Genomic DNA, 25956 nt, shown 5'->3' with positions numbered 1-25956 from the left:
GACTTCCCACTGGTAGATGCATAGGTGAATCTAGAATCTCCAACAATTCATGTCCTGGAGTCATTAAATCACAATTGTTTGTTGTATATTTGGAAATTGAGGCACGGTACTGAAAGTCCTTCCATCTGAGTTGTGTGTGGAGTGAAAGATGTCCTAAAGCTTTAGAGAACCGTTAACTTTTAAGGCTGAGAAAGAGAAGGGGAGCCTGCAAAGGGCACAGAGATGGGGCAGCCAGTGCAGGTGGGGCACAATCAGGGAAGAGTGATCTCCAGAAAGTGTGCAAGAAGAGAAGTTGCAGAATTTCCCAGGATGAACGTTAGGGAGTAATTTACCACATGAGCTATAGGATGATGCACTGCATCTGGATTCTGCTACGATCTAGTTGTTTGATCCTGAGAAACTCACTTGGGCTCTCTGAAACTCAGTTTCCCCAAATGCAAAGTCGGGTGGGAATATTGCTAGAGCTGCTGTAATAACAAAGTAGCACCTTTAAAAGTCTCTAGTATCTTCCACTGAGTGAGGGTTTAAGAGATGGCGACTATTTTCTTATGTTCTTCATCGAGATCTCTGAGAGAATAGTGGACTTCTCCTAGCCTTCTCTCTGTAACTGACTGCAAACTGCTCATCCTCTAAGATACCCAATTGGGAACAGGTGGCCCATGAATTCAGTGTCATTATAGACACGATAATATGCTATGTATACATAGACTGTGTACCTATGTACACATACTCTCTACATTCTGTTAGAGGACATTTCCCCTTCCTCCCAGCTTCCCCAGTTCCCATCCTTTCACTCCCAAATCACAATGTTTCCCTCTCCCCCAGAGTAGAAACTCTCAGTGAGCTCTGCCCTCCTCCCTCCATCTTCATGAGCCTCTCCTGCCCATTCACACAGCTGCTTCCTTTTCCTTTGTGGTTTCTGTCTGGCAATTTTACTTGCAATGACAAAGCCACCAAGGAAGAGCAAAAGTTGTTTGAAATGTCTAGGTGTTTTCGAAACTCTCATAGGAGAAGCCTAGTTCTCTTCTTTTGTCCTGGTGGCTGTTTTTGGCCCTGCGGGACTGTCCCTGCTGCAGTGACGTCACAGTGGCTGTAACAGAGAGGAAATAGGAGCAGGAGGTTGCTGATTCGTGGCCCAACACAATCTTTACAGGGGAAGGAGGCCAGCGAGTGGCCAAGTTGGGCTAAGACTGTGACCGAGTCTGGAGACTGGCCTTGTCTTGTATGTAGAAGTCTGTCCCCTGGTGGGAGATTTCCCCCCAGAGCAAAAAAAGGCCCTTTCTTGCAATGAACTGACTCTGCTAGTATAACAAGGCAATTTCCGTGGCTTGTATGTACTTTCAGAAAAGAATACTTTCTAAACAGAGCAGTTATGTTCACAGCCAAAGTGAGCAGAAGGTCCTGAAATTTTTCCCACCCTCCCTGCTTCCATAGCTGCCCAGGCTCTCCCATTATCAGCATTCCTGTACCAGAGGGAACCATTGATACAATTGCTTCCAACAATGTAACAAGTAGTTCTTAGGGTTGGGAACAAGTCTTCAATATTGCAGGTGTGTGGTACGCCAAAGCTCAACCTTGGAGAGCTCTAACAAAACCTTAGTCCTCAGTATTTATTGCCTGTCATTGGGTTTTCTTGGGTATCACACGAGAAGCATGGACATGGAATTTGTGGAAGATACACAAAATGTCTGCAAGATAACGCCACACCTAGGAATAATGGGAATATCAGGATTGGAGGAATTTTTCTCCATCATTTCCTGGATCTCAAAGTCTTACCTAGAGAGGTGATCTTTGCTGACTTGTGAGCTGCCATTGGCTGTCTTGTGGACATGGCTAATGTTTGAGCCTTGTTGTGATGCGGGCTTTGGAAATTTAATACTAATAGATTATATTTTATATTATATATTTGCATATATATACAATATATATACATATACATATGTATATATACATACATATATAAATATACAGAAATATATATTACATATATATTTGAGTTCTGGAAAGCCTATTCAATACATCAATAATTCTATGTACAGCAAAACAGAAAAAAATATTGTGATAATAACTTGATGAGTATATATTGTTGGAAGTGAACTTAGACATTATTTTCCCATTGGGTCACATTAAAATTCAGTATACTAAAAACAAATGTTAAGTAGGTAAATTAATTTTTCAATTGCTGTTAACAATTTGGGATGATTCTAAATATTTAAGTACATTGATGTCATTATTATGTCTTTCTAGAAATTGTTATTTTGCCTATGAATTTTATATACTTCAATTTGTATAAGTAAAAAATTAGAAGTAGCTGATCAAATTTAGTTATTCAGTGAGGGAGGAATAGCTTTAAAATTTTACTTCCAGCTAAAATTTTTAGTCATTTGGGTCACCTGGGTGGCTCAGTCGGTTAAGCATCTGGCTCTTGTTTTCAGCTTAGGTCATGGTCTCATGTGTCTTGGGGTCCACCTAGGCATCAAGCCCTCCATTGACCTTCCTGCTCCATAGGGAGTCAGCTTCAAGATCCTCACCCTTTGCCCCTCACTAGCACTCCCTCTGTCTCTCTCTCTCTTTCTAAAATAAATCAGTGAAACTCTAAATTTTTTTTACTCATTCTTAACCCTGAATTGAATGAACAGAGTAAAATGTACAATATTTTTTCTCTATAAAGCAGAGCTATAAATACAACTATATATATATATATATATATATATATATATATATATATATATATATATATATATACACACACACACACTGTACATAGATCCCTGTAACTAAATTTTCTTGGAAAGTTCAATTACATAAATATTGAAGAGAATCTGAAGGAAGGAGGCAATAAGAAAAAGAAATGGATGAGGAACCCATGCTCTAAACCCAAGTAGAAAGTGCCTAAGGAAAGCAAAAAGAGAAGTGGACAGTAAGGGAAACGTTCAGAAATTGAAAACTCCTAAGTCCCCTACTTAAGGCACACGCACAAGGCAAGATGCTCAGAGAACCTAGAGCCACGGTTCCCAGACTTGCCCACCCCAGCCAGGCCAGCAGCCTCTGCAGGATCCCCAATGGCCCTGCCCTTCTCCTTCTTGGTGGCCCTGGTGGTGCTCAGCGGCAACTCCCTCTGCTCTCTGGGCTGTGACCTGCCTCAGAACCATGGCCTGTTTGCCTGGAGGGCCTTGACGCTCCTGGGACAAATGAAGAGAATGTCTGCTAGCTCTTGTGACGGGTACACACATGACTTTGCCTTCCCCAAGGAGGTGGTTGATGGCAAGCAGTTGCAGAAGGCTCAAGCCCTCTTGGTCGTGCATGTGATGAACCAGAAGATCTTCCACGTCTTCTGCACAGAGGCCTCATCTGCTGCTTGGAACACGACCCTCCTAGAGGAATTCTGCTCGGGACTTTCTGAGCAGCTGAGCGCCCTGGAAGCCTGTCCCATGCAGGCGGCGCGAGTGGGAGAGACTCCCGGCATGAATGTGGACTCCATCCTGAGGAACTACTTCCAAAGAATCTCCCTCTACCTGCAAGAGAAGCAATACAGCCCTTGTGCCTGGGAGACTGTCAGAGCAGAAATCACGAGCTCCTTGTTTTCTTCAACGATCTTGCAAGAAGGACTAAGGCGCAAGAAATGAGACCCATTTCAACACGTAAATGAATCTCTCTGACTGAGATTATCACACTTTCCTGACCGAGTGGGCCGTGTCAAAGACTCTCATTTCTGCTGTCCTGGTGACATGAACAGAGTCAATTTCTCAAGTGTTTCTAAAACATGTCAACTCTACAAGCAGTAGTCGCTTCCGGATGACCATGCTCATGTTTATTTATCTATTTAAATACTTATTTATGTAAATATTTATAAGATTCAGATTTTTATATATGATTATGTACCCCTTATGTTCCAGAATACAATAAATACAAATATAATAAATATTTAATCAGTTTATAATTTGTTTCTTTATTGAACTTTTAAAAAGGATTTTGTTCATTTGAGAAAGAGAGAGTGAGAGAGAGAGAGAGAGAGCAGAAGCAGGGGTGAGGGGAAGAGAGAGAGGGAAGAGCAGACTCCTCCTGGAGCAGGGAGCCCAAGGCGGGGCTCCATCTCAGGACCCTGAGATCATGACATGATCTGAAGGCAGACACCTAATCGACTGAGACACCCAGGCACCCCTCTTTATTGAACTTTTACTACTGGCGTTCTTTTTAAAGAGTAACACTAATTCTAATTGTGCAGTTTGATTGAAAAATGGATGGCAGAATGCATTTCCCTCTCATACTATATTAACATCAGAAGGAACAACTGACTTCCTCTAACGCAAGTTGTACGTTGCCCTTAGGTTATAGGACATGACAAATATGGTCCTGATATCTATATCTTTGGCTTTTGTAGGCATAAGAATCTAAAAACAATCCTCATACTTAGTGTTATAATGAAGAAGGGAAGGAAGTAAATTCTCTCACCTGCAGCTAGAACGGAGAAGGTCAGCCAGTACACATGAAAGCTATGGACCCCTCGACAGGTGACTGGTAGTCGTGGAGGCACAAATGTCCAGTGTCAGGGGAGAGGTGAGCCGGCATTTGACAAGAAACACCACGGCTGAGGTCCATATCTAGCAGGGAAAGCCAGAAACAGAGGTGGTCCTGCGGGGAGACCGTGTAGTGTGAGAAACAGACATAAACTTGATTCTGAGGCTCTCCAACCATTAAAGGGAGGGGACAGACGAGCCCCAGAGGAGACAGTGGACTCATGGCCATACAGTACACGGGTAATGAGAGAGGATGCTGATGAGTGTATTTAAGGAAATAAGTGTGTTTGGTGACGTCATTGGATTCCTGGAAGATGTGGATTGAAACTGCCTGCTATGTCAGAAGAATAGATGCCTTTACTGCCCTTCATGAGAGTCGGTCTGGTGGAACGCATAAGCAGAGACCACACTGGAGCAGGTGGGGGCAGAAATAAGAGAAGTCAGTGCCTCTGAAGTGAAGAAGAATACAGCGTGAGATCTGGGAATAATGTGGGTCAGTTTTTCTGTCATTTTATGTCATTTCTCTCTTCCTGGGTGATCCATGGAATTGATGTTCTGGAAAATCATGTTAATGTTTTTAATATTGTATTCAGACTGAATCGTGACTTAACTACGTACAATGGTGTATCCTGTCTTGGTTCTTACTACCTTGTGTATCAGCGAGCTGCTCAGGTTTAAGAATCACTAGATGGGAATAGATAACCTCTTCAACGCTTCATCGCTTTATCAAAATATCTATCACTACTGATAAAATAATGTTTCCTGGAATTATTGGCTTCACTAATTAAGCTACTTAACTTTTATCATTGTGACACTGGTTTACAGCGGCTTTATAGTGCATGTCATTTCCTAGGAGAGTTCGATATGATAAGAATTCTTTTATGTTACTTGCTGGAAATTTTTCCTCATTTTCTGAGTATCAGAAACTTCCATGGATTCCAAAATTACAAAATTATCATGGACATAAAGACTGACTGAATTTCTTCACAATTTGAGTGGGTCTAGCAATCTCTTTCTTAATATTTAAGGCAAAGAAAAAATTGGTTAAAATCAGTTGAAAATACAGGAATCATGGAAATCCATGGAGATCGAGCACTTTGTGTATAATTCAGGAGTAAAAACAGACTTAATAATTATAACAGAATATTGTGAATATTAACCCAACTCATGCACTTTAAAGGCACCTAGCATCACATGTTCCATAGAATAACTGATGTGGGAAACAAAGGAAAAGAAAAATTACATTTCCTTACTACCTACAGCCCATTGACAAGTCCTCCAAACACGCAGAGTGACATTGCTCTAGGAACTCAGCTGCCTCCATGTTAAAGCTTCGCTAAGGGCAAAAGGCAATCTTAGCCCAACCTCAGGATCCTATAAGCCTACTTTAACATATAAAAATTCCTTTGGAAACTTCCTTTATCTCCAACCCCCAAGATACATATTGGCAATCATCCCCGAAACATACGGCCCACCAATATACATCTGGAGAGTCTCCTGACTAAGGTTTTATTCGATAGTAATAAATGATTTTTTCCCAACAGCCAGCCCCTTCAAGGTCCGGGAAAACTTGCTTCCAGAATTCCTTAGAGACTTATGCTATCCTCACCACCTCCCAACTTGAAAATATATAATCAGCCACTCCTCATGACCCTCGTGCAGTTTTGTCTGCTCACGGGTCCTGTCCCCTTGCTTTAATAAAACCACCTTTTTTGCACCAAAGACATCTCAAGAATTCTCTCTTGGCCATCAGCTTCGAACCTCAATGTCTTTGCTACATCAAAACCACTTAAAATATGGTATGTATTCTCTTATTTTTCTTCAGACGGCTATACATGAGAATATTGTTTGTCTCTTTCTACAAAATTCTTGGGACCCTGCGTGTTCTACACTTTAGTAACTGACTTCCAAAGGAGGCAGCCTCCAAAACCAGAATTCTGCTGATATTTCTAGAGAAGGCTGACCAATTCACTCTCCATTGCAAAGAAGAGTCTTATTTATATTCAGTGATGAAATGGTGGCTTATATGAACATCTGAGAGTTGAGAATAAATATCTAGGTAGAAGTGCACAAGACCATGCTATTTCTTTAATCATCTGGCACCTGCCCTCGCCTCCACACTCCAGGACACATTCCCCTGTCCTAACAGTTTCCTTCCTCACAAAGGCTGAAGTCCCCACAGCATCCTTGGCATTCACTCTCTTGACCTCTAAGCCTATTCACACAACAGCTTTCTTTTTTATTTTATTTTATTTTTTTAAATGGTTTTTTATTATATTATGTTAGTCACCATACAGTACATCCCTGGTTTCCGATATAAAGTTCGATGATTCATTAGTTGCGTATAACACCCAGTGCACCATACAATACGTGCCCTCCTTACTACCCATCACCAGTCTATCCCATTCCCCCACCCCCCTCCCCTCTGAGGCCCTCAGTTTGTTTCTCATAGTCCATAGTCTCTCATGTTTCATTCCCCCTTCTGATTACCCCCCCTTTCTTTATCCCTTTCTTCCCCTACCAATCATCCTAGTTCTTATGTTCCATAGATGAGAGAAATCATATGATATTTGTCTTTCTCTGCTTGACTTATTTCACTTAGCATTATTTCCTCCAGTGCCGTCCATGTTGCAGCAAATGTTGAGACCTTGTTCTTTCTGATAGCTGAGTAATATTCCATTGTATATATGGACCACAACTTCTTAATCCAGTCATCTGTTGAAGGGCATCTCGGCTCCTTCCACGATTTAGCTATTGTGGACAATGCTGCTATGAACATTGGGGTGCATATGGCCCTTCTCTTCACTACGTCTGTATCTTTGGGGTAAACACCCAGTAGTGCAATGGCTGGGTCATAGGGTAGCTCAATTTTTAACTTTTTAAGGGACCTCCACACTGTTTTCCAGAGTGGCTGTACCAACTTACACAACAGCTTTCTGTTCTGTTGTGGTCTCAGCTTCAAGGTTTCCCTAAAGAGCAGCACATCTCAAGAAAGCAAATAGAAAGCAAAAATGAAATGAAATCTCTAGGTTTTGCAGAACCACCTGCAAGACAGGCTTTGTTTTGATTTCCACCCAATGTGATGTAAGAGCAGCTGTGGCTAAAAGGAACCAGAAAGCAGGATCAGGTTGAATGGTGGGCTACTGAAGCTCGTCTCTGGGAAGACCGCCCCCCGCTGGTGGCCATGTACAATAAGGGCACAGACCAAGACTCAAGGCCATGCTTGGGATCCATGCAGAAATGGGACCTCTTCCTGAGGATGTCCCTTCAAGCTACAAAAAGGCTACTTGTTGACAACCAGAGATTCTAATGCTGTCATAAACCTGTTTCCTTATTCTGTCTGTGAGAAAGAGTAAGTCTTGTCCTGAAAATCCCTATAGCCACATTTGGTTTCAATCCCAGTGTTACTGAATATTAAATACTGGAAAGTTTTGGAGAACCAATCAGCAGGGCCAGAGGCAGGGGCGACGGGGCATCGCCCGTACAACTTTCCATCCCCAGGAGCTTCTGGTCAACATGACAGGTGAGTCGGCAGTGGAGGGTTTGGTGACCGGATGCCCACCAATGGGCTGTGAGAGATCACTGGGCAGCATGGGCCACAAGCAGCCAAGCTTTGTCAGCTTCAAGAGCCAGAGTGTGCACTTGCCCTCCCTCCACCCTCCCCGCCAGCTGATTCCTGCTGCAGAGCTGAAGGCTCCCAGATGTCCAGTCCCGCACAGAAAACAAAGTAAGTACAGGGAACGCAGCTCACACATGTACACCTGAACAATCACAGAGGCTCATCTCTGCCAGTGTTTGGGCATTTCTATTGATGTGGGGAACAAAGGCAAAAAAGGAAATGTAGATAAAATTAAATTTCCTTATAAGCTCCAGCCCATTGACAAATACTTCCTCCAAGAAACTCCCAACTGTCTTAATGTTATTGCCTTGCTAGAGGGGAAGACAACCTTAGCTTGACAATACTAGGCTTCCAGGATCCTGTGAGTCTTCCTTGGCATATGAAAGTCCTTTTGGAAACGTCCCTTTATCTTTACTTCCCCCAACTAAAGTATATAATCAGCCATTCCTCACAACCCCAGTACAGCTCTTTCTGCCCAAAGGTCCTGTCTCCATGCTTTTATAAAACCACCTTTTTGCACGAAAGATGTCTCAAGAATTCTTTCTCGGCTGTCGGCTCTGAACTTCAACATTTCCTACATCACTATGTTCTGATTAACAAGGGCATGGGACGCTTATTTGCTCAGAACACCACAGTTGCATGTCTGGAAACACGAAAGTGTTGAAAGTCAACAGCAACTTGGGAACCTGGAAGGAGAACAGAAATGTGAATCAGTGACTTGTCCTCAGGAGGTGGAACAGTAGGAAAGGGCAGCATTGAGTCAACTGTCTCTCCACATCCTTCCCGAGACTCAGAAGATTTAAGTGGATGCTGGGAGCACAGAGTTCTCCAATGCAGATGTGACCCGTAGCAGTGTCCCCACCACGGGTAACACTGACGTGATAGCAGCCTGCAGGGTATTGGAAGGAGGAGGGTTACTCCAATGCTAAGTGCAAATGTCTATTTCCATTGGGAGAAAAATCTACTCCCTTGTGATTCTTTAAAAGGGATTTTCCCAACTTTTATGTAGAACCTATAGTCAGTCAGTTCATGGAACTAAAAAGTGTTACGCTAAGCAAAATAAGTCAGAGAAAGACAAATACCATATGATTTCCTTCACTCATATGTGGAATTTCAGAAACAAAACAGATGAACACATGAAAAAAAAAAAGGAAAAGAAAAAGTAAGTCTCGAACTGGAAAATAGACTCTTACCTATAGAGAACAAACTGAAGGTGACTGGGGGGGAGGTGGACGGGAGGATCAGTTAAAGGAATGAAGATTACAGAGGCACTTGAAGTGATGAGCACTGGGTGTCATATGTAAGAGATGAATCATTAAATTCTACATCAGAAATGAATATTATACTGTATGTTAACTTACCTAGGAAAGATGTTGTGGTCCGGAGCCTACAACCAAGAAAGAATTCTTGAGACATCTTCTGTGCAAAAAGGTGGTTTTATTAAAGCACAGGAACAGGATCTGTGGGCAGAAAGAGCTGCCCTGGGGTCATGAGGAATGGCAATTATATACTTTACAGTTGGGAAGGGGTTAGGGATACCACACACCACCCAGGTATTTTGGAAACAAGGTTTCCAGGATGTTGAGGGTGCTAGATTTGTTGGGAAAAGTCTTTTAGGTCAGTAGAAACTCAGTCATGAGACCCTGCAGATGTATATCAGTGGGTCATATGCGTGGGGGATGATGGACAACATATATCTTGTGGGGTGGAGATAAAGGAATTTTTCAAAGGAATTTTATCTGTTAAAACAGACTTACAGGATGCTGGGGGTTGAGCCAAGATTGCCTTTGCCCTTAGCAAAGTATTAACAAAGAGGGAGCTGAGTTTCTAGAGGAATGTCACTTGGCCTGTTTAGAGGACTTGTGAGTGGGCTATCGGTAATAAGGACATTTAATTTTTGCTTTGCCTTTGTTTCCCACATCATTAACTAACTGGAATTTAAATAAAAACTTGAATAAATAAAGATACAGGTCTTTTGAAAAAGGCTAAAGAATTTCAAGTCAGTCATTCAGTTGACTCACAACACACTCCCTGTGGCCACACACAACAATAGACAACAAACCTTTGGCATCTGAAGAAGAATCTGGAATCCAAGATCCCTCACCCTCCCCTCCCGACTGATTTCATGCCATTTCCTCTCCTGGCTCTTCAATCCTCTGTCCATTTCTATCCATCGCCCTTTCTAACAGGTGCTTCCAGACAAGCCATTATCTCACAACTCCTTAACGTTCGACCTCGGTACCTTCAGAATAATTCACCCCTCTGGGTATCGACGTCTCTCGAAACAGCTGTATAAATACGCCGGATCCAAACGGAGATGTTGAGAAGATAGAGTTACGGATTTCAAGGATCTCAGAAGAGTTAGCCTGCAATCAGCTTTAGTGTTATCATCATAAAACATCATCATAACTGTTCTTATCCAGATGAAGAGCAGATCATTCAGGATCATTCCGTTCCCTTGGCCTTAATATTAGATGTATCAAGGCAAGCTCCCTGGCCTGAGTCGATTTCTCAAGTAGGTCGAGCGCTCAGGCAGGGCGAGTATCCTCTCTCCTTCCACGGAGGGTGAGCAGCTGGGGTGCTGGTCGCCAGCCTCTTGTGAGCTGGTTGGTGTGACTCCTCTCATCTCTCCTCACCGCTGAGCACATGTGGATTGAATGAAAGAAAACTCAGGTGGCTGGTCTTGCCAAGCTGAGGGCTGCCCGGGGCCCCAGGAGCTGGTCTCGTGTGAGCCTCTGGTCGAGGCAGCCACTTTCCTGACTTGGGGTAACTCGGTGCAGCCTTCATGCTCCCCCTCTGCCAGAGCTGACCCTCCCCAGTGTTGCCGCATCCAATTTTGCTAACGCACACTCTGGCATTTCCTCAGCAGAGAGGCCACTCTTTTCACTTCTGTGACGTTCAGACGGAACATCTGTCTTGCCCCCTCCCCCACACACCACTGTCATGTTTGGCTCTCTAGGAAAGTTGAAATGAGAAACAGAGAAACGGATGTTTTGAAAGTGATAGAGAAAACCGGTGCAGCCCCTTGGCCTTTCTTTCACTTCCTTTCGTATGATCCTCGCGATGACGTAGAAGAGGAGGCAGGCGCAGCAAGTCGGGGTGTGTCCAGTAAAGCACTGTGGACAGATTAAGTCATGCAGATCTTCTTGGTGTGGTTACTGAAATTGAAAATGCAATAGCATGACTAAGGAGAGGCAAGAAGGCTGTTTCTCCCTGACGTCACAGCCTGGGCCTCGGCCCCCGCATTCTGAACACCAGGCAGATGACCACACTGAGATGCCTCACAGAAGGACGCAGACTGAAGGAACTACTCCAAGTCATTGGTTTTTTGTTGGAAGTTTCACCAGAGAGACAGAATCAGCGGGTTCCCCGTGCCCCGCTCAGCAATTACGAGCCTAACGAGTGTTCAGTAGTTTCAGTAAAATTGGAACAATAGGGGCGCCTGGGGGGCTCAGTCCCTTAAGGATCTGATTCTTACTCTCACCTCAGGCCTTGATCTCAGACTGTGAGTTCAAGCCCCACGTTGGGCTCCACCCTGTGTGTGGAGCCTACTAAAAAAAATGAAAAAATGGAAAAGTAAGAGCTGTCGTGACAAAATAAACACATTCCCAAACTCAAGGTGAAACGATTCCAATTGGGTCTTTCCTCTAGGTCGACAACACAATCGTTCACCCTCAGCATCTGAGGGCTGCTGACACTTTTGATGCCTGGTCAGGAGAGGAGGAGGAGGTCAGCACCGAGAGCTCGCGTCCCCGCACAAACACTCCAGGGGCGAGGGCAAGGACCTAGCGGCAGTAATGGCTTTGCTCACAAGGAAACCAGCCCCTGCACAGTTGGGGAACTGTCCTCAGGACATGGTGAGCCCGCCCTCAGGGAGTGAGTCCCGGAGAGCTCGGGTGGAAGACACTCAGTCACTCCAGAGGAAAAATGTTCCTAGAGGTGGTAACTACCTTGTGAGTGAGGTGTGCCTGGCAGAACACAATCTTCACCCGTCCACGTCCCAGACGAGAACCAGGCCACCTGCTAGGGGCCGTGGCACAGCCTTGGAGCGGTCTAACACAACCTTATTTATCGTCTCTCATTGGGTTTTCTTGGGTCTTATACAAGAAACAATGACATAGAATTCTTGGATGACACACAAACTGTCTGCAAGATCCTTGCGACAAACCAGGAATAAGACCAATCACTTAGGATTGACAGAGTTTCTCTCCATCACTTCCTGGATCTCAATGTCTTACCTGGAGAGGTGATCCTTGCTTACTTTTGAGCTGCCATTGGCTGTCTTGTGGTGGTTGCTTGTCAGAGCTTTGATGTGATGTGGGCTTTGGCAATAAAATACCAATTATATTTTACTCTTTAGTTCTACAAAACTTGTCCAACACATCAGTAATTGTCTAGTGCTACACAGAAAAAATATTTTGACAATACCTTCAAGAGTGTCTAGTAGCAGGTGAAGTGAAAAATGATTTTGTCCTAGGAGGCAACACTGAAATTCAGTACACTAAAACCAGATGTTAAGTAAATCATTTAAGTTTTCACGTGATTCTAGTGATTTGGAATGATTTTAAATGTTTAAGTCCACTGAAATCGTTCTGTCTTTTCAGAAGTTGTTACTTTGCATATGTACTTCCTATGTTATAACTTATATCTGTAAAGAAGTTATAAGTCACTTATCAAATTTCCTTATTACTTCAGCATCAATAGCTTTAAAATTGAAGTTTTAGCTTAAAGTGTTTAGTCGATCTTAACCCTGAATTGGATAAACTTGACACTTTCCTTGAATCTATAAAGCACAGATAGAAATACAATGCACAACTCTCTCTCTATATAAATTGTGTATCCATGCTCTTAAGTTTTCTTGGAAGGTTGAATTAAAAGCATCCAGAAAGACTCTGGAGACAAGACACAATGATGAAAAAATAATACATGGTTGAGAAACCCATGCTCTAAACCCAAGTAGAAAGTGCCTAAGGAAAGCAAAAAGAGAAGTAGAAAGTAAGGGAAACGTTCAGAAATTGAAAACTCCTAAGTCCCCTACTTAAGGCACACGCACAAGGCAAGATGCTCAGAGAACCTAGAGCCACGGTTCCCAGACTTGCCCACCCCAGCCAGGCCAGCAGCCTCTGCAGGATCCCCAATGGCCCTGCCCTTCTCCTTCTTGGTGGCCCTGGTGGTGCTCAGCGGCAACTCCCTCTGCTCTCTGGGCTGTGACCTGCCTCAGAACCATGGCCTGTTTGCCTGGAGGGCCTTGACGCTCCTGGGACAAATGAAGAGAATGTCTGCTAGCTCTTGTGACGGGTACACACGTGACTTTGCCTTCCCCAAGGAGGTGGTTGATGGTAAGCAGTTGCAGAAGGCTCAAGCCTTCTCGGTCGTTTATGTGATGAACCAGAAGATCTTCCACGTCTTCTGCACAGAGGCCTCATCTGCTGCTTGGAACACGACCCTCCTAGAGGAATTCTGCTCGGGACTTTCTGAGCAGCTGAGCGTCCTGGAAGCCTGTCCCATGCAGGCGGCGGGATTGGGAGAGACTCCCGGCATGAATGTGGACTCCATCCTGAGGAACTACTTCCAAAGAATCTCCCTCTACCTGCAAGCGAAGCAATACAGCCCTTGTGCCTGGGAGACTGTCAGAGCAGAAATCACGAGCTCCTTGTTTTCTTCAACGATCTTGCAAGAAGGACTAAGGCGCAAGAAATGAGACCCATTTCAACACGGAAATGAATCTCTCTGACTGAGAATATCACACTTTCCCGACCGAGTGGGCCGTGTCAAAGACTCTCATTTCTGCTGTCCTGGTGACATGAACAGAGTCGATTTTTCCAGTGTTTCTAGAACATGTCAACCCCACAAGCAGTAGTTGCTTCCGGATGACCATGCTCATGTTTATTTATCTATTTAAATATTTATGTATGTAAATACTTTTAAGATTCAGATTATTTTATTCAGATATTATGTGCACCTTTACATTGCAGAATATAATAAAATCTATTTTTGATATTTAACCAGCTCATCAATTTTTTCTTATTGAACTTTTTATGGGAGTTTTTTGAAAGGGTAACACCAAGTCCAATTGTGCAACTCCATTGGAAATCGGACGGCAGAATGCATTTACCTATCATACTACATTAACATCGGAAATACCAACGGACGTCCGCTAAGGCAACTTGCTCATAGCCCTTAGGCTTTAGGACAAAATAAATACAGTTCCAGGTATCTATATCGTTGGTGGTTGTAGGCATAGGAATTTATAAACAATCAGCATACTTAGTGTTATAATGAAGAAGGGAAGGAAGTAAATTCTCTCACCTGCAGCTAGAACGGAGAAGGTCAGCCAGTACACATGAAAGCGGTGGATCCCTCGACAGGGGACTGGTAGACGTGGAGGCACAAATGTCCAGTGTCAGGGGAGAGGTGAGCCGGCATTTGACAAGAAACACCACGGCTGAGGTCCATATCTAGCAGGGAAAGCCAGAGACAGAGGTGGTCCTGCGGGGAGACCGTGTAGTGTGAGAAACAGACATAAACTTGATTCTGAGGCTCTCCAACCGTGAAAGGGAGGGGACAGAAGAGCCACAGGGGAGACAGTGGACTTCTGGCCATACAGTACACGGGTCACAAGAGAGGATGCTGATGAGCGTATCTAAGGAAATAAATGTGCTTTGGGGAGCATCAGTGGATTCCTGGAAGATGTGGATTGCAACTGCCTGCTAAGTCAGAATAGATGCCTTTGCTGCCTTTCCTGAGAGTCGGTCTGGTGGAACGCAGAAGCAGAGACCGCCATGGAGCAGGTGGGAGCAGGAATAAGAGAAGTCAGCACCTCTGAAGTGGAGAAGAATACAGCATGGGATCTGGGAATAATGTGGGTGGGTTTTTGTGTGCATAATTTGCCCTTTCATGTCATTGCCTTCTTCCTGGGTCATCCATGGAACTGATGTTCTGGCAAATCATGTTAATGTCTTTAATATTGTATTCAGACCGAATCGTGACTTAACTACGTTCAACGGTGTATCCTGTCCTGATTCTTACTACCTTGCATTATCGGTGAACTGTTCAGCTTTAAGAACTCACTGGGCAGGAATAGATAACTCATTCAATCCTTCATCAAATTATCTATTCCTATTGATAAAATAACGGTTCCTTTGATTATTGGCTTTATTAAATAGGTTCCTTAACTCCTCATCGGGACCCTGTTTACTACAGCAGCTCTACGCCACATTTCGTTTTCTAAAGAGTCGGATACGATAAGAATTCTTTTCTGCTACTCACTGGCAATGTTTCCACATTTAGGAATACCATAATCTTTGGTGGATCCCCAAATAACAAAATTCTCATGCACATAAAGACTGACAGATGTTCTTCAACAATGAGCGTGGGAAACTGGGTCAGGCATTCTCTTTCTTAATATCCAGAGCAAAGAAAACACATTGGTCAAAATCAGATGAAAATACATGGATCATGGGAATCCATAGAGTAAGAGTGGGTTGAGTAAAATTCAGGAGTAAAAACAGATTGAACGATTATGGCAGAATATTGTGAATATTACCTGACCTCGTGCACTTTAAAGACACCTAGCATTGCGTCTTTCACCAAGGAATGATTTATATATGGTCCGTAAGTCTTATTTTTCTTCCCGAGACTGAGACAATTCAAGTGGACGCTGGGAGCACAGAGGTCTCCTATGCGGACGTGGCCCATACCAGTGTCCCCAGCAGGGGTGACACCGACACGACACCAGCCGGCGGGGTAGCGGAAGGAAGTAAGGTTACTCCAGTGCCAGCTGCAAACTTCTGTTTCAACTGGCAGAAAAGTCTAGTGCCTTATGAGTATTTAGAAGGGATTCTGTCAACTTTTCCTTAGAACTTCAAGTCAGTCGTTCAGTTGACTCACACCACACCCCCTGGGACCACACACAACAAGAGACGACAACCCTCTGGCCTCTGAAGTGGAATCTGGAATCCTTGATCCCTCACACTCCCCTCCCGACCGATTTCATGCCATTTCCTCTCCTGGCTCTTCAATCCTCTGTCCATTTCTATCCATCGCACTTTCTAACAGGTGCTTCCAGACAAGCCATTATCTCACAACTCCTTAACGTTCGACCTCGGTACCTTCAGAATAATTCACTCCTCTGGGTTTCGACTTCTCTCCAAACAGCTGTATAAATACGCCGGATCCAAACGGAGATGTTGAGAAGATAGAGTTACGGATTTCAAGGATCTCAGAAGAGTTAGCCTGCAATCAGCTTTAGTGTTATCATCATAAAACGTCATCATCACTGTTCTTATCCAGAGGAAGAGCAGATCATTCAGGATCATTCCGTTCCCTTGGCCTTAATATTAGGTGTATCAAGGCAAGCTTCCTGGCCTGAGTGGATTTCTCAAGTAGGTCGAGCGCTCAGGCAGGGCGAGTATCCTCTCTCCTTCCACGGAGGGTGAGCAGCTGGGGTGCTGGTCGCCAGCCTCTTGTGAGCTGGTTGGTGTGACTCCTCTCATCTCTCCTCACTGCTGAGCACATGTGGATTGAATGAAAGAAAACTCAGGTGGCTGGTCTTGCCAAGCTGAGGGCTGCCCGGGGCCCCAGGAGCTGGTCTCGTGTGAGCCTCTGGTCGAGGCAGCCACTTTCCTGACTTGGGGTAACTCGGTGCAGCCTTCATGCTCCCCCTCTGCCAGAGCTGACCCTCCCCAGTGTTGCCGCATCCAATTTTGCTAACGCACACTCTGGCATTTCCTCAGCAGAGAGGCCACTCTTTTCACTTCTGTGACGTTCAGACGGAACATCTGTCTTGCCCCCTCCCCCACACACCACTGTCATGTTTGGCTCTCTAGGAAAGTTGAAATGAGAAACAGAGAAACGGATGTCTTGAAAGTGATAGAGAAAACCGGTGCAGCCCCTTGGCCTTTCTTTCACTTCCTTTCGTATGATCCTCGCGATGACGTAGAAGAGGAGGCAGGCGCAGCAAGTCGGGGTGTGTCCAGTAAAGCACTGTGGACAGATTAAGTCATGCAGATCTTCTCGGTGTGGTTACTGAAATTGAAAATGCAATAGCATGACTAAGGAGAGGCAAGAAGGCTGTTTCTCCCTGACGTCACAGCCTGGGCCTCGGCCCCTGCATTCTGAACACCAGGCAGATGACCACACTGAGATGCCTCACAGAAGGACGCAGACTGAAGGAACTACTCCAAGTCATTGTTTTTTTGTTGGAAGTTTCACCAGAGAGACAGAATCAGCGGGTTCCCCGTGCCCCGCTCAGCAATTACAAGCCTAACGAGTGTTCAGTAGTTTCAGTAAAATTGGAACAATAGGGGCGCCTGGGGGGCTCAGTCCCTTAAGGATCTGATTCTTACTCTCACCTCAGGCCTTGATCTCAGACTGTGAGTTCAAGCCCCACGTTGGGCTCCACCCTGTGTGTGGAGCCTACTAAAAAAAATGAAAAAATGGAAAAGTAAGAGCTGTCGTGACAAAATAAACACATTCCCAAACTCAAGGTGAAACGATTCCAATTGGGTCTTTCCTCTAGGTCGACAACACAATCGTTCACCCTCAGCATCTGAGGGCTGCTGACACTTTTGATGCCTGGTCAGGAGAGGAGGAGGAGGTCAGCACCGAGAGCTCGCGTCCCCGCACAAACACTCCAGGGGTGAGGGCAAGGACCTAGCGGCAGTAATGGCTTTGCTCACAAGGAAACCAGCCCCTGCACAGTTGGGGAACCTAAAGTCCTCAGGACATGGTGAGCCCGCCCTCAGGGAGTGAGTCCCGGAGAGCCCGGGTGGAAGACACTCAGCCACTCCAGAGGAAAGATGTTCCGAGAGGTGGTAACTACCTTGTGAGTGAGGTGTGCCTGGCAGAACACAATCTTCACCCGTCCACGTCGCAGACGAGAACCAGGCCACCTGCTAGGGGCCGTGGCACAGCCTTGGAGCGGTCTAACACAACCTTAGTATTTATCGTCTCGCATTGGGTTTTCTTGGGTCTTATACAAGAAACAATGACATAGAATGCTTGGATGACACACAAACTGTCTGCAAGATCCTTCCGACAAACCAGGAATCAGACCAATCACTTAGGATTGAAAGAGTTTCTCTCCATCATTTCCTGGATCTCAATGTCTTACCTGGAGAGGTGATCCTTGCTTACTTTTGAGCTGCCATTGGCTGTCTTGTGGTGGTTGCTTGTCAGAGCTTTGATGTGATGTGGGCTTTGGCAATAAAATACCAATTATATTTTACTCTTTAGTTCTACAAAACTTGTCCAACACATCAGTAATTGTCTAGTGCTACACAGAAAAAATATTTTGACAATACCTTCAAGAGTGTCTAGTAGCAGGTGAAGTGAAAAATGATTTTGTCCTATGAGGCAACACTGAAATTCAGTACACTAAAACCAGATGTTAAGTAAATCATTTAAGTTTTCACGTGATTCTAGTGATTTGGAATGATTTTAAATGTTTACGTCCACAGAAATCGTTCTGTCTTTTCAGAAGTTGTTACTTTGCATATGTACTTCCTATGTTATAACTTATATCTGTAAAGAAGTTATGAGTCACTTATCAAATTTCCTTATTACTTCAGCATCAATAGCTTTAAAATTGAACTTTTAGCTTAAAGTGTTTAGTCAATCTTAACCCTGAATTGGATAAACTTGACACTTTCCTTGAATCTATAAAGCACAGATAGAAATACAATACACAACTCTCTCTATATATAAATTGTGTATCCATGCTCTTAAGTTTTCTTGGAAGGTTGAATTAAAAGCATCCAGAAAGACTCTGGGGACAAGACACAATGATGAAAAAAATAATACATGGTTGAGAAACCCATGCTCTAAACCCAAGTAGAAAGTGCCTAAGGAAAGCAAAAAGAGAAGTAGAAAGTAAGGGAAACGTTCAGAAATTGAAAACTCCTAAGTCCCCTACTTAAGGCACACGCACAAGGCAAGATGCTCAGAGAACCTAGAGCCACAGTTCCCAGACTTGCCCACCCCAGCCAGGCCAGCAGCCTCTGCAGGATCCCCAATGGCCCTGCCCTTCTCCTTCTTGGTGGCCCTGGTGGTGCTCAGCGGCAACTCCCTCTGCTCTCTGGGCTGTGACCTGCCTCAGAACCATGGCCTGTTTGCCTGGAGGGCCTTGACGCTCCTGGGACAAATGAAGAGAATGTCTGCTAGCTCTTGTGACGGGTACACACGTGACTTTGCCTTCCCCAAGGAGGTGGTTGATGGTAAGCAGTTGCAGAAGGCTCAAGCCCTCTCGGTCGTGCATGTGATGAACCAGAAGATCTTCCACGTCTTCTGCACAGAGGCCTCATCTGCTGCTTGGAACACGACCCTCCTAGAGGAATTCTGCTCGGGACTTTCTGAGCAGCTGAGCGTCCTGGAAGCCTGTCCCATGCAGGCGGCGGGAGTGGGAGAGACTCCCGCCATGAATGTGGACTCCATCCTGAGGAACTACTTCCAAAGAATCTCCCTCTACCTGCAAGAGAAGCAATACAGCCCTTGTGCCTGGGAGACTGTCAGAGCAGAAATCACGAGCTCCTTGTTTTCTTCAACGATCTTGCAAGAAGGACTAAGGCGCAAGAAATGAGACCCATTTCAACACGGGAATGAATCTCTCTGACTGAGAATATCACACTTTCCCGACGGAGTGGGCCGTGTCAAAGACTCTCATTTCTGCTGTCCTGGTGACATGAACAGAGTCGATTTTTCCAGTGTTTCTAGAACATGTCAACCCCACAAGCAGTAGTTGCTTCCGGATGACCATGCTCATGTTTATTTATCTATTTAAATATTTATGTATGTAAATACTTTTAAGATTCAGATTATTTTATTCAGATATTATGTGCACCTTTACGTTGCAGAATATAATAAAATCTATTTTTGATATTTAACCAGCTCATCAATTTTTTCTTATTGAACTTTTTATGGGAGTTTTTTGAAAGGGTAACACCAAGTCCAATTGTGCAACTCCATTGGAAATCGGACGGCAGAATGCATTTACCTATCATACTACATTAACATCGGAAATACCAACGGACGTCCGCTAAGGCAACTTCCTCATAGCCCTTAGGCTTTAGGACAAAATAAATACAGTTCCAGGTATCTATATCGTTGGTGGTTGTAGGCATAGGAATTTATAAACAATCAGCATACTTAGTGTTATAATGAAGAAGGGAAGGAAGTAAATTCTCTCACCTGCAGCTAGAACGGAGAAGGTCAGCCAGTACACATGAAAGCGGTGGATCCCTTGACAGGGGACTGGTAGACGTGGAGGCACAAATGTCCAGTGTCAGGGGAGAGGTGAGCCGGCATTTGACAAGAAACACCACGGCTGAGGTCCATATCTAGCAGGGAAAGCCAGAAACAGAGGTGGTCCTGCGGGGAGACCGTGTAGTGTGAGAAACAGACATAAACTTGATTCTGAGGCTCTCCAACCGTGAAAGGGAGGGGACAGAAGAGCCACAGGGGAGACAGTGGACTTCTGGCCATACAGTACACGGGTCACAAGAGAGGATGCTGATGAGCGTATCTAAGGAAATAAATGTGCTTTGGGGAGCATCAGTGGATTCCTGGAAGATGTGGATTGCAACTGCCTGCTAAGTCAGAATAGGTGCCTTTGCTGCCTTTCCTGAGAGTCGGTCTGGTGGAACGCAGAAGCAGAGACCGCCATGGAGCAGGTGGGAGCAAGAATAAGAGAAGTCAGCACCTCTGAAGTGGAGAAGAATACAGCATGGGATCTGGGAATAATGTGGGTCGGTTTTTGTGTGCATAATTTGCCCTTTCATGTCATTGCCTTCTTCCTGGGTCATCCATGGAATTGATGTTCTGGCAAATCATGTTAATGTCTTTAATATTGTATTCAGACCGAATCGTGACTTAACTACGTTCAACGGTGTATCCTGTCCTGATTCTTACTACCTTGCATTATCGGTGAACTGTTCAGCTTTAAGAACTCACTGGGCAGGAATAGATAACTCATTCAATCCTTCATCAAATTATCTATTCCTATTGATAAAATAACGGTTCCTTTGATTATTGGCTTTATTAAATAGGTTCCTTAACTCCTCATCGGGACCCTGTTTACTACAGCAGCTCTACGCCACATTTCGTTTTCTAAAGAGTTGGATACGATAAGAATTCTTTTCTGCTACTCACTGGCAATGTTTCCACATTTAGGAATACCATAATCTTTGGTGGATCCCCAAATAACAAAATTCTCATGCACATAAAGACTGACAGATGTTCTTCAACAATGAGCGTGGGAAACTGGGTCAGGCATTCTCTTTCTTAATATCCAGAGCAAAGAAAACACATTGGTCAAAATCAGATGAAAATACATGGATCATGGGAATCCATAGAGTAAGAGTGAGTTGAGTAAAATTCAGGAGTAAAAACAGATTGAACGATTATGGCAGAATATTGTGAATATTACCTGACCTCGTGCACTTTAAAGACACCTAGCATTGCGTCTTTCACCAAGGAATGATTTATATATGGTCCGTAAGTCTTATTTTTCTTCCCGAGACTGAGACAATTCAAGTGGACGCTGGGAGCACAGAGGTCTCCTATGCGGACGTGGCCCATAGCAGTGTCCCCAGCAGGGGTGACACCGACACGACACCAGCCGGTGGGGTAGCGGAAGGAAGTAAGGTTACTCCAGTGCCAGCTGCAAACTTCTGTTTCAACTGGCAGAAAAGTCTAGTGCCTTATGAGTATTTAGAAGGGATTCTGTCAACTTTTCCTTAGAACTTCAAGTCAGTCGTTCAGTTGACTCACACCACACCCCCTGGGACCACACACAACAAGAGACGACAACCCTCTGGCCTCTGAAGTGGAATCTGGAATCCTTGATCCCTCACACTCCCCTCCCGACCGATTTCATGCCATTTCCTCTCCTGGCTCTTCAATCCTCTGTCCATTTCTATCCATCGCACTTTCTAACAGGTGCTTCCAGACAAGCCATTATCTCACAACTCCTTAACGTTCGACCTCGGTACCTTCAGAATAATTCACTCCTCTGGGTTTCGACTTCTCTCCAAACAGCTGTATAAATACGCCGGATCCAAACGGAGATGTTGAGAAGATAGAGTTACGGATTTCAAGGATCTCAGAAGAGTTAGCCTGCAATCAGCTTTAGTGTTATCATCATAAAACGTCATCATCACTGTTCTTATCCAGAGGAAGAGCAGATCATTCAGGATCATTCCGTTCCCTTGGCCTTAATATTAGGTGTATCAAGGCAAGCTTCCTGGCCTGAGTGGATTTCTCAAGTAGGTCGAGCGCTCAGGCAGGGCGAGTATCCTCTCTCCTTCCACGGAGGGTGAGCAGCTGGGGTGCTGGTCGCCAGCCTCTTGTGAGCTGGTTGGTGTGACTCCTCTCATCTCTCCTCACTGCTGAGCACATGTGGATTGAATGAAAGAAAACTCAGGTGGCTGGTCTTGCCAAGCTGAGGGCTGCCCGGGGCCCCAGGAGCTGGTCTCGTGTGAGCCTCTGGTCGAGGCAGCCACTTTCCTGACTTGGGGTAACTCGGTGCAGCCTTCATGCTCCCCCTCTGCCAGAGCTGACCCTCCCCAGTGTTGCCGCATCCAATTTTGCTAACGCACACTCTGGCATTTCCTCAGCAGAGAGGCCACTCTTTTCACTTCTGTGACGTTCAGACGGAACATCTGTCTTGCCCCCTCCCCCACACACCACTGTCATGTTTGGCTCTCTAGGAAAGTTGAAATGAGAAACAGAGAAACGGATGTCTTGAAAGTGATAGAGAAAACCGGTGCAGCCCCTTGGCCTTTCTTTCACTTCCTTTCGTATGATCCTCGCGATGACGTAGAAGAGGAGGCAGGCGCAGCAAGTCGGGGTGTGTCCAGTAAAGCACTGTGGACAGATTAAGTCATGCAGATCTTCTCGGTGTGGTTACTGAAATTGAAAATGCAATAGCATGACTAAGGAGAGGCAAGAAGGCTGTTTCTCCCTGACGTCACAGCCTGGGCCTCGGCCCCTGCATTCTGAACACCAGGCAGATGACCACACTGAGATGCCTCACAGAAGGACGCAGACTGAAGGAACTACTCCAAGTCATTGTTTTTTTGTTGGAAGTTTCACCAGAGAGACAGAATCAGCGGGTTCCCCGTGCCCCGCTCAGCAATTACGAGCCTAACGAGTGTTCAGTAGTTTCAGTAAAATTGGAACAATAGGGGCGCCTGGGGGGCTCAGTCCCTTAAGGATCTGATTCTTACTCTCACCTCAGGCCTTGATCTCAGACTGTGAGTTCAAGCCCCACGTTGGGCTCCACCCTGTGTGTGGAGCCTACTAAAAAAAATGAAAAAATGGAAAAGTAAGAGCTGTCGTGACAAAATAAACACATTCCCAAACTCAAGGTGAAACGATTCCAATTGGGTCTTTCCTCTAGGTCGACAACACAATCGTTCACCCTCAGCATCTGAGGGCTGCTGACACTTTTGATGCCTGGTCAGGAGAGGAGGAGGAGGTCAGCACCGAGAGCTCGCGTCCCCGCACAAACACTCCAGGGGTGAGGGCAAGGACCTAGCGGCAGTAATGGCTTTGCTCACAAGGAAACCAGCCCCTGCACAGTTGGGGAACCTAAAGTCCTCAGGACATGGTGAGCCCGCCCTCAGGGAGTGAGTCCCGGAGAGCCCGGGTGGAAGACACTCAGCCACTCCAGAGGAAAGATGTTCCGAGAGGTGGTAACTACCTTGTGAGTGAGGTGTGCCTGGCAGAACACAATCTTCACCCGTCCACGTCGCAGACGAGAACCAGGCCACCTGCTAGGGGCCGTGGCACAGCCTTGGAGCGGTCTAACACAACCTTAGTATTTATCGTCTCGCATTGGGTTTTCTTGGGTCTTATACAAGAAACAATGACATAGAATGCTTGGATGACACACAAACTGTCTGCAAGATCCTTCCGACAAACCAGGAATCAGACCAATCACTTAGGATTGAAAGAGTTTCTCTCCATCATTTCCTGGATCTCAATGTCTTACCTGGAGAGGTGATCCTTGCTTACTTTTGAGCTGCCATTGGCTGTCTTGTGGTGGTTGCTTGTCAGAGCTTTGATGTGATGTGGGCTTTGGCAATAAAATACCAATTATATTTTACTCTTTAGTTCTACAAAACTTGTCCAACACATCAGTAATTGTCTAGTGCTACACAGAAAAAATATTTTGACAATACCTTCAAGAGTGTCTAGTAGCAGGTGAAGTGAAAAATGATTTTGTCCTATGAGGCAACACTGAAATTCAGTACACTAAAACCAGATGTTAAGTAAATCATTTAAGTTTTCACGTGATTCTAGTGATTTGGAATGATTTTAAATGTTTACGTCCACAGAAATCGTTCTGTCTTTTCAGAAGTTGTTACTTTGCATATGTACTTCCTATGTTATAACTTATATCTGTAAAGAAGTTATGAGTCACTTATCAAATTTCCTTATTACTTCAGCATCAATAGCTTTAAAATTGAACTTTTAGCTTAAAGTGTTTAGTCAATCTTAACCCTGAATTGGATAAACTTGACACTTTCCTTGAATCTATAAAGCACAGATAGAAATACAATACACAACTCTCTCTCTATATAAATTGTGTATCCATGCTCTTAAGTTTTCTTGGAAGGTTGAATTAAAAGCATCCAGAAAGACTCTGGGGACAAGACACAATGATGAAAAAAATAATACATGGTTGAGAAACCCATGCTCTAAACCCAAGTAGAAAGTGCCTAAGGAAAGCAAAAAGAGAAGTAGAAAGTAAGGGAAACGTTCAGAAATTGAAAACTCCTAAGTCCCCTACTTAAGGCACACGCACAAGGCAAGATGCTCAGAGAACCTAGAGCCACGGTTCCCAGACTTGCCCACCCCAGCCAGGCCAGCAGCCTCTGCAGGATCCCCAATGGCCCTGCCCTTCTCCTTCTTGGTGGCCCTGGTGGTGCTCAGCGGCAACTCCCTCTGCTCTCTGGGCTGTGACCTGCCTCAGAACCATGGCCTGTTTGCCTGGAGGGCCTTGACGCTCCTGGGACAAATGAAGAGAATGTCTGCTAGCTCTTGTGACGGGTACACACGTGACTTTGCCTTCCCCAAGGAGGTGGTTGATGGTAAGCAGTTGCAGAAGGCTCAAGCCCTCTCGGTCGTGCATGTGATGAACCAGAAGATCTTCCACGTCTTCTGCACAGAGGCCTCATCTGCTGCTTGGAACACGACCCTCCTAGAGGAATTCTGCTCGGGACTTTCTGAGCAGCTGAGCGTCCTGGAAGCCTGTCCCATGCAGGCGGCGGGAGTGGGAGAGACTCCCGCCATGAATGTGGACTCCATCCTGAGGAACTACTTCCAAAGAATCTCCCTCTACCTGCAAGAGAAGCAATACAGCCCTTGTGCCTGGGAGACTGTCAGAGCAGAAATCACGAGCTCCTTGTTTTCTTCAACGATCTTGCAAGAAGGACTAAGGCGCAAGAAATGAGACCCATTTCAACACGGGAATGAATCTCTCTGACTGAGAATATCACACTTTCCCGACGGAGTGGGCCGTGTCAAAGACTCTCATTTCTGCTGTCCTGGTGACATGAACAGAGTCGATTTTTCCAGTGTTTCTAGAACATGTCAACCCCACAAGCAGTAGTTGCTTCCGGATGACCATGCTCATGTTTATTTATCTATTTAAATATTTATGTATGTAAATACTTTTAAGATTCAGATTATTTTATTCAGATATTATGTGCACCTTTACGTTGCAGAATATAATAAAATCTATTTTTGATATTTAACCAGCTCATCAATTTTTTCTTATTGAACTTTTTATGGGAGTTTTTTGAAAGGGTAACACCA

General features: G+C 44.8%; 4 protein-coding genes across 4 annotated transcripts; all 4 read left to right on the top strand.

Annotated features, from left to right (window-relative positions):
• The first annotated feature begins 2933 nt into the window (after nt 1-2933).
• LOC123781252 (interferon alpha-1/2-like) lies at nt 2934-3626 on the top strand. The gene has a single exon (XM_045780651.2). It carries the CDS (start codon nt 3063-3065, stop codon nt 3624-3626), a length of 564 nt encoding a protein of 187 aa, XP_045636607.2. The 5' UTR covers nt 2934-3062.
• Nucleotides 3627-13258: 9632 nt separating this feature from the next.
• LOC123781255 (interferon alpha-1/2-like) lies at nt 13259-13837 on the top strand. Its single transcript, XM_045780655.2, has one exon. The coding sequence runs from the start codon at nt 13274-13276 to the stop codon at nt 13835-13837; it is 564 nt and encodes a 187-aa protein (XP_045636611.2). The 5' UTR covers nt 13259-13273.
• A 5264-nt stretch (nt 13838-19101) lies between these two features.
• LOC123781256 (interferon alpha-1/2-like) lies at nt 19102-19714 on the top strand. The gene has a single exon (XM_045780656.2). It carries the CDS (start codon nt 19151-19153, stop codon nt 19712-19714), a length of 564 nt encoding a protein of 187 aa, XP_045636612.2. The 5' UTR covers nt 19102-19150.
• Nucleotides 19715-24898: 5184 nt separating this feature from the next.
• Nucleotides 24899-25591, top strand: LOC123781283 (interferon alpha-1/2-like). Its single transcript, XM_045780698.2, has one exon. The coding sequence runs from the start codon at nt 25028-25030 to the stop codon at nt 25589-25591; it is 564 nt and encodes a 187-aa protein (XP_045636654.2). The 5' UTR covers nt 24899-25027.
• The last annotated feature ends 365 nt before the right edge of the window (nt 25592-25956 follow it).

Source organism: Ursus americanus, chromosome 18 (assembly GCF_024610735.1).
Source record: "Ursus americanus isolate L20-20 chromosome 18, mUrsAme1.1.p, whole genome shotgun sequence".
Lineage (NCBI taxonomy): Eukaryota > Metazoa > Chordata > Mammalia > Carnivora > Ursidae > Ursus > Ursus americanus.
This window is presented reverse-complemented; position numbering and strand designations above follow the sequence as displayed.

Bases quoted from the DNA above. Each gene is read 5' to 3' on its own strand.
- LOC123781255 (XM_045780655.2), top strand. From the start codon at position 13,274: ATGGCCCTGCCCTTCTCCTTCTTGGTGGCCCTGGTGGTGCTCAGCGGC.
- LOC123781252 (XM_045780651.2), top strand. From the start codon at position 3,063: ATGGCCCTGCCCTTCTCCTTCTTGGTGGCCCTGGTGGTGCTCAGCGGC.
- LOC123781283 (XM_045780698.2), top strand. From the start codon at position 25,028: ATGGCCCTGCCCTTCTCCTTCTTGGTGGCCCTGGTGGTGCTCAGCGGC.
- LOC123781256 (XM_045780656.2), top strand. From the start codon at position 19,151: ATGGCCCTGCCCTTCTCCTTCTTGGTGGCCCTGGTGGTGCTCAGCGGC.